The 13,306-nt window shown below is 35.4% G+C and overlaps 1 protein-coding gene across 7 annotated transcripts in view; it reads left to right on the forward strand.

Annotated features, from left to right (window-relative positions):
• dlc1 (DLC1 Rho GTPase activating protein) overlaps nucleotides 1–13,306 on the forward strand; it is a 108,536-nt gene that overhangs the window by 72,922 nt on the left and 22,308 nt on the right. The window contains exon 1 of one of the 7 annotated variants that reach the window (XM_058797545.1): nucleotides 9,764–10,168. The exons of 5 other annotated variants lie outside the window; for them this stretch is intronic. In XM_058797545.1, coding sequence (XP_058653528.1) covers nucleotides 10,132–10,168 — 37 coding nt within the window. In that variant the 5' untranslated portion in view covers nucleotides 9,764–10,131. Of the gene's footprint in view, nucleotides 1–9,763; nucleotides 10,169–10,725; nucleotides 11,081–13,306 lie in introns of those variants that run through there. One more of the 7 variants, XM_058797599.1, reaches the window with a different exon arrangement.

A 13,306-nucleotide genomic window follows, 5' to 3' on the forward strand; every position in this document is an offset into this window, starting at 1 on the left:
CCCTTTAAACGTGGTAGTTGCAGAGTCAGAAAGCTATCGGATTTCACCAAAAAGATCTTAATTTGTGTTCTGAAGATGAACAAAGGTCTTACGTTTTAGAACGACATGAGGGTGAGTAATTAATGACAGAATTTTCATTTTTTGGGTGAACCCTTTAAAAGACATAATTTTGTCATCATACCCTTATTTTGTTCCAAAAGCATTTGAGTTTCTTTCCTAGCAAGTTGGTCATAGAGTAGGTAGATTATGCAGGAGACCAGCATCCAAAACACAAAATAAGTTCTTTCCACACGATGAAATCAGAAAAATTATTTCATGACCAAGAAAAAAAACATTATCTTAAGGTGCAGCCACAATTACATTTGTTTGGCAAGTTTTCACAAGTGAAATACAGTGATTTTAATAGTGAGGCCACGTGATCAGAGATTTTGCAAGAGGGCGAAGATTTCCCCGTGCAGATTTCACTATAGGTTCAAGTTGTTCACGTGAAAACGCTGTGTTGCAGAAAGCCGCTTAGTTTAAAAGTGTCTTTTTGTGAGCTGTGCTTCATATATTGCTACACTATTAGTAATGGTTGTTTTTTTTGTTTTGTTTTTTTTGGTCTGTGGTGAATATTCACTAATGTGACCACACCTTTATTTGGGTAAATCACATTAAAGAGAGTTAACCCAACAATGAAAATTTGCTGAAAGTTTATTCGCCCTCCAGGCTATCCAAGATGAGTTTGTTTCTTAAGTTGATTTGGATTTGGAGAAATTTAGCATGAAATCTCTTGCTCGCCAATATATACTTTGCAGTGAATGGGTGCTGTCAGAATGAAATTCCAAACAGCTGATAAAAACAACATAATAATCCACAAGTAATCCACATGACTCCAATCCATTAATTAACTGATAACTGATAGACCAGAGTATTGCCAAATATCTACTCATCTATTTTGGACAGCTTGAGGGTGAGTTCATTGTAAGTAACTTTGGGTGAACTATTCCTTTAAGCCTGTTTTGACACATCATGCATTTTTAAGGCTCACCGTAAATAGTGGCACTCTTGTTGCACATCAGCTTGTTATTGGATGAGAAACTGTCTCCGCTCCTTTCCTCTCTGTCATGTGCCCACAAAACTGTGAGGAAAAACTGATCTGTAAACCAGATCATCTAAACTCCGCTAATGGCTTACTTTAGGAATGCTTAAAAGCACAGCAAATGCATTTGGATGGGAGACCTGTAGAGGACAGTGCTTAATGCGATTCACACCTGAATACCATAGAAGGTAAAGTATTTCTGGTGTACATGGTCGAGTTTCCCAAGATAAACAGCTCAAATATGGATTCAGCAATATAATTATATTGTTAATACTTAATCATGTTTCTCAGATCTATCATAATGCATAAACATTATAATTTTCCCTCCCGTAGTTGCTAACATACTAAGTATCCTGTAACCTTACCTGACTTTCTCACACACATACAAAACTGTGTGTATGTTTTATTGAGTGAACACCATATCTGGCTCATCTCTTGCTGGCTGATGGTCTGTGAATAGTGAATACCACTGCTGTTATCGCTAAACATTTGTTGGCCATTTTCTGGACACGCATGTGGCAATGCAACACATGCATACACATAAATCATCTTGCACATGCTCACTAGCATTCACCTTTTAACCCCCATTATGGGCAAATATTCTGAATCTCAGACTTGTCAAAATCCATGTTGAACAGAGTCAATCTCAGCCGTCTCCCTCAGGGCCTCTTGGATTCCATACAGTTTCTGAGGAGAGCCAGAAGTCCTCCATCCCTGCTCTCTGTATATATCTCCATAACAGCTGTGTACACTAATGCCTCCGATACACGTAAGACCACTTAGCTCATGGAAAAACCAGGAATGGATTGGGGGACTGCCAAAGCAGCCAGTTATAAATTATGCTACCTTCTGAGAATGTAGGGAGATTTTGCAAGTCAGCAAATCTAATATTGAGCGACTGTTCAAAATTATAGGGAGAACTGAAAGTTTACAGCTTATTTCATAGATAAAAATTGACCTTGTTGATGTGATTACATTTCCAAATCTCTGTTCAAAATTGATCCTTCTGTCTGTGTCAATAATGACGTTTTTCAGTTAAGATTTCCATTTCAAATAAATGGTGTATAATAATAATAATCAGCACACTGTGGTGGTGATAATAATAATAATAATAAAGTTTCTTATTCACTAAATCAGCATATTAGAATGATTTCTGGGGGATCATGTGACACTGAAAACTGAAGAAATGGCTGTTGAAGATTCAGCTTTGCCATCACTAATAATCGTCAATAAATGTATTTTAAATTCTAAAAACATTTTACAATATTACTGTAATGCAACCTTCTTTCCAAAGCATAAAAATATTTCTTGCCCCAAACTTTTGAACAGTTGTGTCTATGTAAAACGAATTAAGTTTTCTTATTGAATTTCTTCCTAAAAGTTATATTAATGTATTACTTTTTGTAAACAGTAGACAGAATCATGGCTATTTACTATAAAATCATATTGGATGATAATGATGTTATACTTTACAATAAACTGTAATTTGTTACCATGAACAGCATTCCACAGCGTTTTATAAAATGCTGTTTTCATGAAAATGAACGGCCAAAAACTTTTCCATTTTAGTTGAAAATGATGTTTAAACATCCACTTAGTTAATGTTAACCTTTGCTAATACATTTTAAAGAGCAAAAGCTGTATCTGTTAACATTAGTTAATGAACAAACAATCAACAATTGTATTTTTATTAACTAACATTACTAAAGATTAATTAATGCTATAAAAATATATTGCTCATTGCTAGTTAACTTAGCTAATGTGTTAACTAAGTTAGTGTTAGTTAACACATTAGTTAATGTTAACAAATAGGACCTTATTGTAAAGTGTTACTGAATAATCCTAAAAAAAAAAAGTATGCAGTTTTTAAAGTATACATTTAAAGTATTTCAACACTCAACCCTTATAATCAATATTTCAACACTTTATAATTTTAGGGTTTATGTTGTAAATGTATCAATGTATCTGTTTTTTTAAGGCCTCTTATTTTAGAACTAGGACGTGTGTGTGTATGTTTCTTTATTGTTGGCATTGTACGTGTGTTTGTGTGGAAGTTGAAGAGTCTGTAATGTGTCAGTGAGAAAAGGGCAAGAGGTAACAGTGAGTGTTTGTGGCTTTTTCCTGTTTTTATCCTCTGGATATTAAAGTTGGCACATTCTGTACATACATATCCAGCTTATGTGGTCTGGTGAAATACAGTATGTACTAATGCACAAGGTCCTCATTTGTTTTAGCATGCACAAATGTGACCCTGGACCACAAAACCAGTCATAAGGGTCAATTTTTTCATTGAAATTTATACATCATCTGAAAGCTGAATAAATAATCTTTCCATTGATGCCTTTAAAGCTGTCCAAATGAAGTTCTTAGCAATGCATATTACTAATCAAAAATTTAGTTTTTATATATTTTTACGGTAGTAAATTTACAAAATATATTTATGGAACACGATCATTACTTAATATACTAATGATTTTTGACATAAAAGAAAAATCAATAATTTTGACCCATAAAATGTATTGTTGGCTATTGCCACAAATACACCCGTATGACTGGTTTTGTGGTTGAGGGTCACAAATGCAAACAAAAATACATTGGCTTTCTCCACATCTTAAATACGAAGTGTGCAAAAATGCACACACTCACACCTGCTCAGTTCTATTTCTGATTGTTTTGAGCCTGTGCTGGTTTATAAATAGCTGATAATAACAGTTCTATTCTTCTGTAGCTCTCCCTTTGTCTTACTTTGGGATTTACTGTAGTGGCCTGTCGTGAAACATGCACACACATATATTCAAGTATTCAAGCATTCTGTTCATTTATCCCACAGCCCTTAAGAACTGAAATTAACCCAAAATAGAGAGCCTGGCTGAGCTAAAATTGCAATAAAAGGTGTCACACTCACTCGCATAAAAATACAAACTTTTAAATTCTCAGTGGTGATCATATTTTCTATTTCTTTGAAAGGCAAAGCATTGTGGGAGTAGAAGGATCCGGTGAACTTCAGACAGTGCTAGGGTGGCGTCTCTTATATGCTCCTTTAATTTGCAATGGCACCCTGCTAAATATAATGTCCACAAAATATAATTTCAGTTCGGGCCATTTCCACTGTCCTTTTCTGTGCACCACATTTTTAGCAGTTGGAATTTTTGCTCAATCCATGGGTGAGATTTTAAGTGTAGTTAGACATTGCCTGGGTTATTGCTGACACACACAGAATGTGGAATAGTATATTATTATTATTATTATTATTATACATACAGTTGTTTTATCTTGTGAGAAAATAATTACCAGGCTGGGAAAAAAAAAAAAAAAGAATAGGAGGGGCAGACATGAAGATGAAAGACAGAGATTTGAAAAGAGTGATGAATCTGATGAGTCAGTTTGAAACCACACACATCCCTCACACTCATTCTCTCTGGCATGTCTGAATGCAGTTGCTGAATTTCTGGAGAGTGAGGAATAAAGGCTAGATAGGGATTCCACAAGTAAAGGCAGTTTCCCTGGTAATACTGCATAAGTTTTTCCTTGTGAGTCAGACACACACCACATGTTTTACAGATCCAGACAAGAAAGACGGTCAGCATATTCCATACTGTTTTATCAGTAAGTAGCATGCATAATGTACACTGCGTATATTTCAATGTGTCAGGTTCCTCAGCTCTTGTGGCCTTATGGGATAGCATAGTGTGCAATTGTACAATTGTACAATTGTACAATTGTACAATTCAAAATCTTAGATTCAGTCATTGTTATTTATTTATTTATTTTCCATATTACATAGGGAGGTTTGTGTGTCACAATGCGATGAACAGGGATGCAAACTTGCGAAATTCACCATTTCGAATCCAAAATAGGTCATTTGTTTGATTCATGTATGTTTTTTTTTGTTTGTTTTTTAATCAAACATGTTTTTTTTTGCAGCAATGGGTATTGTAGTCAATCCCAGACATGCATGGCCAGTCAGAGGTGTTTAGTGTAGATTAGTCAGAATCCACTCAATGTCCTAAAAACACTGAACGAGTTTGTGTTTTTGAGTTTTACATGCTCACAAATCCTCTCATTATAACAAACTAAGCATAGACGCAATGCAAATATGAGATTCATTGTGCAGTAGATGAATTTGTTGATTATAACAGTTTTCATGCAAGTGAGCTCAGTCAGCCATGTAATAAAGGGAGCGCTCTTTGCTCGCTTTCTATTATCTAGTCATAATTTAAGGAAAAGTTGTCATGTTTCAGAGTTTCAAAGTTTCAGAAGTGACAACCTCATCTAATTATGGGAGTGAACCCACTAATTTGTTCTGTTAGTCACTCCTGAATTTATTATGACAACAGCAACATAAACAATAATAAGAAAAACAAGTCTTTCCCATGAATCAAAAAGGCATCTTTGTCACATTTTGCACCCCTGATGAGTTTACATCTCTGAATGAATAGACTGGATATCAATATAATTTTCAACCTTGTGACTTAAATGGAATCAAATGCTGTTTTCCAATTCACAAAATTAGAATTAGCGTGTCCCAAATCATAGTATGTTGAATCGAGTATTCCAAAGGTACCCAGACTGTTTACTATTTATGGTGGAAATTCCAAGTGCAGATCCATGCACACTCTAATGGCTATTATTGCTCACAACCCATTGCGTGTTCAATTCAGAACTACAACCACAAATAAACAGTATTAAAAAACTACTAACATGGTGGATATGCAAGACGGCTGGTTAAGTAGAGAGGTCTGGATAAAGGGGTTTAATGGCTAATAATCAACATCTAACCTGATGAAAAAATACTGCCATAATGCTATCTGCATTATATTTCATCAGCAACAACACTAGGAACTTTTATGTTTGGTCGTTAACTTTTAAATGCATCATTATGCAAACACAAGGAGAGTTCTCAGCATGAAAGACGTGACTGACAGACAGTGGTGGAAAGAGTACTGAAAATTTGTACTCAAGAACAAGTACTGTTACATTGATGAAATGATACTTTGAACAAAACCCACTTTATCTTATTGACTGAAATGGAATATTGGATATTGAATACTCCACCTCTTGCTCATAGCAGATTCATGGTTGGATAGGAGTGGTTAAGAATATCTGCTTGTTACGTCTGAAATCACGCCTCACTGCTTCTTGGTCTTAACGCTCTGCCAGACGCCCCAAAAAACACCAAACCGTGCTAATATACACCCACGATGTCATGTAATACTGAAAAATTATAACCCTAACCTTTATTTCCATACTGAAATCCCAGATGGCCAGACAGTGATTCAGCTAAAATATTAGTGTCTGAGACACTGTGAGCACGGAGACTGTGGTGTGCACAGCAAATTTTTAAATGCTTAGCTTAAATATGTAATATTAATTAAATAGTGCTCATAAACGGCTGTTGAGATAGCATTCTCAAGTGAAATAAGTAGAGGCATGGACCCGGAAACAGCAGTCCTTACGTCATACTTAATAAGCGGATTCTCCCCAAGCCTTCAAACTGACGTCATCAGAGCGAGAACGCCATTCCAGAGCGGAAGCAAAATTTTCAGTTTTTGATTAAAGATTAGACAATTTTTTTTTTCCCCAGTGTATTGACTTGCATGGTTTAATTGTTCACCATGAGACTAGTAATGTGCTCTAAATAGTAAGTAGGGTCATTTTGATTTCATGACGACTAATTTTCAATACCATCAAAACTACCACATACTGTATACTGCCATATAGATATTTTAATATTTTACTTTTTTCTTTTTTTTCGTCCATCCATTTTTTCAAGGCAATCAATATGTCAAGCTTATTATTTCAAGCTTTGAAACTGGTTTAATCCAAGTCTTCTAAAAAGACACATTTGCGTTATATGATGAACAGATTTTAATATAGGCCTTTATGTACATACATATAAATATTGATCAATTACCATTACAAAAATTTCAATCTTAAACATTTTCTCATTCTGTGTATTTGTGTCTTTAAAATAGGGTAACTTTGTTGCAAAAGCTTACAACACAAGGAAGCTTGATTTCAAATTTAATTTCAAACTGAATTGAATTTACAAAAAATGGCAAGTACACAGTCAGTAATAAAATGATAAAACAAATGACCTCAAATATGACTTATTCGAAATATGACAACACTGAATTGTTATAAGCAGTGATTTAAGAGCCATATATTTTAGGCCTGTTTATTTAGATAAATGGAACAACATGGTTTTGACGTGTAATGTCTGTACAATGTAGTGATGCAGTTAGGCAGACTAGGATATTTATATGCAAAAAACAGACAAATATCCCATTCCGAAACTTACATTGTAAAGAAATTAAAGTTCCATCTTTGATTGTTGGAAGACTTTCTGGTGCATTTCACTTACAGCCAATAAAATTTCCAGTAGGATTTTCATCGGTCAGGCGTGGATCTATTCTGAATGGTTGATAACTTTAGACAAAGTTTAATCCAGGAGAGAAATAATTTCTACTTCAAAAGCACGGAGAGATCGCGATTGCGCACAAGCAATATCGGAGAGAGGACAGGCACACTGTAAAAAATTGCTGTAAAATTTACAGTAACTTACTGGCAATTTTGGTTGCCAGTAAGACTGTAAAATTTACAAGAGTACTGTAAATCAATAATTACAATTGTACTGTAAAAATACAGCAAACTCTTGCATGCTGTAAAATTGTTATGATGGTGTGTAAACATTTGGTAAACTTATTTCATTTGATTCTACTAAGAAGGAACATTTCTTAATATAAAACTGCAAACACTTAATTTATAATAGTAAAGTTACTAAAAACATGACTTTAACTCAAATCGTTGCAGTGTATCATCAGCTATAGCACACACGCATGTGGTAAAGCACTTAACAAAGAGATCATCACTGTATCAGCAACTCTACAGTTACTGTCTTTAAATAAAGCAGCAGAACATCAGTGTTTGTGGCTCATCATTGACTGAAGCACAGGCTCTACTCTCCACCACAATGGTGATCCACAAAACTAAATTAAACTAACAGATCTCTCTTGTGCAAAATAATACAGTTCAGTTAAATATTTACTCTCCTTATAGATAACACCTGCTGTTAACAAGCAGAATCACTGAATGAAAGAGAAACAAGAACTACAACTGACTTCAGCCACAGCCTTAGATGAACTCAACTGAAATACAAGACATCATTAAATCTCTCAAGATCTGATTAAACAACTCCACAAACAGCATTACCAGCTTCACACATTACAATTTGACTTTATTTCTGTCATATGTCTATAAAAATTATTTGAGAATTAACAGAAGTTTAGTTGTTTTATTGAAAACGTTTAGTTTGACCTCACCATTGTGGCGGTAAGGGTTTGCTTTAGTTGGGCTCTTGACCATCAAACTTTAATCTTAGCTTTTTTCTGGCTGCTGTAACTGTGTTTGTAGAGCACATTTGTTATAACAAGAAAAGCCAGGCAAATTTGTGATTACGTGCTTTTGATTGCTTATTGATAATGATATAATCATTATCTAGTGGCCTGATTCACTGATCTCATTCAGAGGCTGATCTTTAAAGACATGGAGTGGCTTTTTTTTATTTGTTAGTTTCATGCTGTTTACGGCTGCTATATGACCCTGAATAAAACGACAAACTGCTACTGAAAATTTTTTAAAATGTCTTATGCACAAAACTTTTAGTACTACGGCAACAATTAGACACACACAGACATCAAGAATCAGTGTTTGAATCTCAACAATGGTGACAATCAAAAGCTTAATGCTGCAATTCATGCTGGGTACCAGCACAGTACAAAACTCACCCATGAATCCCAGCATGCATTGCGACATAAATAAATTATGCCGCTGAATTGTCCACTTATTGTCTTTAATTCTTACTATGTGCTTTTATTTTTTATTTTTTTTGTGTTGAGTTTTAGTAGCATGTTTTGTGATGTTCAGAGTTGATCTGTTTATTTATTTTGTTGATTGTCAACGTTGTTGAGATTCATACAATTCATACAATTTAATTGTTATTTACTTAATCATTTTAAGGCAACGGCTTTCCTCAATTTTTTTTTTTAAGTTAAGTCAACATCACTTTTTACAGTGTATCCGAAAAAAAAACTACACAATTAACGTAAATAGTTGTAATTCGTTACCTCCACCACTGCTGGCAGATTAACATGCTGCTTCAGTTCTCGGTATGAAATTAAATGAAACACAAGGTGGAAGATGTTAACTGACACAAGATGATCGACATTATACAATAACAGATGCACATAACTAAGCAATAGAGCGAATTCAGTTATGACAAGCATATCCCAGTATTTTTCCCTATTCTGCTACATACTCAAAAGTATGTACTTTTTCTTCACACACAAAAAATACATTTTTGTCTTACTGAACTTACTGAATTAAATATGCAACATGTCAGGTAATAACAGTAGCCTAATTATAGTCAGAATAGTGATCTGTAACCATTAAGCTAGTCTATTCCATTGTAAACAGCTTAATTATAATCATAAAACATCTACTGGCTTCTGGCTTGCATGAATATACTTGGTCTCCATTGAGGCTTTGTCATAATTTTAAAAGAACCGGCAAAAGGAAGTGAACATGACTTTCTTTTGACTTCTAAAGCAGGAAGCTTCAGAGAGGACCATACCCTTGTTTGATCTCAATAAGAGCTCCTCACACAATAGAAGGTCTTGCTCTGTTTAAAAGCTACTGTTGCACCATTGCGCCTATGAGCGTGCGTGTGTGCGTGCGTGCGGGAAGAGACGAGGATCAGGGACGCCTGTTAATGTGGCTTGTTAGAATTACCATAGCAGAACTGACTCATTGTCTTCCCCTTTCACAACATCATGTCCCACAATAGCGGCTTTCAAACGGCCCCACTGCTTAATGAAGACCTCTAATGATATGCTAACGGCGCGCCGTTTTAATTACAGTTTAAAGTAGTTAAGTACCAAACAATGTCTTACAGCCAAATGAGCAGTATTCGAACTCACTCTCACTTTTGGATGATTTTGATTCCGCCTGAAAAAAAAGAAAAGAAAAAGGAATGGACTGTTTAATTGGTGATGCGTATGCGCACGTTTGCGCGCAGTGGTGAGATGGGTATGTTTATCTTTATTTCTAATTACTAATGTGGTATTAGTTAATAATATCATCTAATAATAGGCTATCGTATAATAATATCATCAATATCTGTAGCTCTAGTAGCCTAGTGAAGATGACAAGAGCGGGCACTTATGGAAAAGAAAGAAAATAACCTCATGTTCTCCTTTACTGCCAGTACAAGAATACTTTAGGAGCGTAATACGTAACACGTTTACGTTTAAAAGAACCGGCTCAGAAGAGGCAATTATTTGGCGTTATATTTAGGCTATTTATCTTAATGTGCGCTTTGTAATGCTTATAATATATAAGTTGAATGTTTAATTTACTTATTTTATACATCTTTTGAATTAACATTTTCTACTTTCTGTCATTGGTTTTATTGCGTGCGCAATTCTCTGTGGCAATAGTCTCGGATATAAACAATCATGTCAGTAAAGTGGGCTTTGGGAATTGAACAGTAGCTCCACCTCCCCGTCTAAAGCAGCGAAAGCCCACCTGAGGCTGTCCTGGGCGGGGAGGTGGAGCCTTCTCCCAGCCTCCCATTCCTAAACAGTGAATCAGTCTGTTCATTCACATTCACACGCGGGCCAGCCAATTCACAGGCGTTTCAAACACAGCTCTCTCCGGTGGAGTGAGGAATTTTTCCCCCCTGAGCAGACAGGAAAGGAAATCAGTCATGGATTTATTTTTTTTCAGTTTGGTCTTCGGACCTTCTATAAACGTTATTTAGTGTGGAGGAACTTTTTAAAAATATTATATATATATATATATATATATATTGCGAATTCGCCTCGTATTGGAATACTAAGCGAGCTTCGATGTGATGTTGGAATAAAACGAAGAGGACTCGTGAAGCATATCGCAACGGGACTTTAGCGATTTATAGAAAACACAACATGATCCTTACCCGTAAGTAGCCTATGTTTGATAATACATTATTTGATAATAGGCTACTGAGTTTCTGTCTAATGAGGATTATTAGATCAAATGCTGCTAATTCAATACATGAATGATACTGCATCCTAAACGCAATAGTTTGACTGATTGACTTGACTTGAAGTGAATCTGAGTGGTGACACTGACAATATAAGTAATAATATCATATTGAAGAGCTACATTCCAGTTGTTCATGATAGACAACGGTTTTAATGGAAGTTGTATAGCCTACTAATGCAATAAGGTTTGGTGTCAGTAATCCTCCCACACATTTCAATCAGATGATCTTCAGACCATGCCTGACAGAGGTTATCAAACTGTATTTTGTATTTGCCTGTAACAGCTATTGCATTATATTGCTTATGTAGCAATGTCTGTTTTTGGGGTCTTGTAGCTTTTGTAAGAAACAAGCTAAACTGGTCACCGAAACCGGTTGCCGGGTCGAACCCTGTAAATTGCAGCTCAACCATTATAGGGGCATTTATAATAGCATAACTTTCCAATAACGAATGCAAATTGTCAAAGTATTTTTACTGATTGTCTTTTGAGAGTTAATTTAGAGTACACATGGGCTACAGTGCGATCAGTGGAATGTAACTTTAACAGGTTAAGATGTAGAAGCGGATAGGTTATGTTATGGAATGAGTGTAGTGTTCTTTAATTTTCTTCTGTCTTAGTTATTCCGATTTAGGTTTTCATCTATTCCTATAGCATTTTTTAAGAGTGCAATTATTTGGGTGGTGAGTGAGATACATTTCACGCGCAACACCGGCGCTCCAGGCTGTCCGATAAGTAATCTTCCCTCGCGCTCCCCGAATCTTGTCACGTCTCCATTGGTTTCACGTGGATTTCACATAGTTCGAAGATAAGATTTCGTCAGAGTTGGTCTGAGTTTTTATTCAGTTTAAGTGCAGAAAATTGGGGGAAGTTTTGCTATAATCTGGCATTGCCAAAGAGCGCGCGTGCTGTTCTCCTCTGCAGGCGCATTCGTGCATCTTTTCTCGTGTTGAAGAGTGGCGATTTTAACATTATCCAGTGTTTTCAAACAAAATTTAAGTAGCTACATTTAGATTATAAATTCGATAGCCAAAGTTTGCCAGAGTTAAGTTAGCCTAATTGCAAACTAAATGGCCTGAGGATGTCACCATAGCAACAGTTCGGTGCTTGAGGGTTTTCTTTTAGGATCAATATCGGACCAACATATTATCTCCTTATTTATAGATTTACACATCACAAATCTTATCTCGCTTTATCTCACTAGACTAAATATACCTAAAGCTATAAAAACTGTTTTATTTAAAACTAAATTATGATTAGCTACTTTACAGTTAGCTAACAAAAATAAATAAATACATAGGCTACAATAAATAAAAATTATTGTACAATTTGCACACAGGTACTATATAAAATAACCCATAACTATAAAATAGAATTTTGGTCAGTTGCACAATTTATGTCAGATCATTCACCAAGCTTAGAATTGCAACCTCCTTTTTGCATTCCAAAAATAATGCAATATTTTAAAGTATATATTATGTTGTTGTTGGAGGTTTGGTGTCTTTTTCTATCCATGAGGTTGATAAACTTTTGGTCATGCTAACTCTAGGTGATAAGGCAGTAAGCAGGTCAGTTAGGAGTCAAAGAAAGGAATGTCAAAAAAAAAAAAAGTAACTTTGAAGTTGACATTGGCCTACATGCACCTCCTGATAATCTATGGTCATGGTTTTTGGTGAGCATGATGGACTCAAATACAAGTAAAGAGCCTTAAGACTCAAACACATTTTCTTAAACACTCCATGTGGCTCTAAATCAACTGAAACCTTCATATAAAACTTTTGGAAGTGTGGGCAGGTTTACAGCCACATATCTCCTTTATAGCCTTTTGAAAACAGTATGATTGCTGGGTTTTAGTCTGTGTAAGTCTAAATGCTTTTAACTAATTGCTGTTGCTTTAAGATCGGATGGTGCATAAGAAGCCCTCTGTCATATTAGAGGAGGGTCTCTCTTTCTTCAGCTCTTTAAGTAATCTTTTGATCATAGATGGAATGGATAGGTCAACATATCATTGAGCGTATCTAATCATCTGACCTGAGATCAGCCTTGCGTTACACAAAGTGGCCAGTCACCAGACCTGGCCAAGCTGGCTCCAGGTCAGTGATAGCTAATGTTTAAATCTGTCAGAAAGTCTGAGACAGACAT

Source organism: Onychostoma macrolepis, chromosome 01 (assembly GCF_012432095.1).
Source record: "Onychostoma macrolepis isolate SWU-2019 chromosome 01, ASM1243209v1, whole genome shotgun sequence".
In the NCBI taxonomy this organism is placed as follows: Eukaryota; Metazoa; Chordata; class Actinopteri; order Cypriniformes; family Cyprinidae; genus Onychostoma; species Onychostoma macrolepis.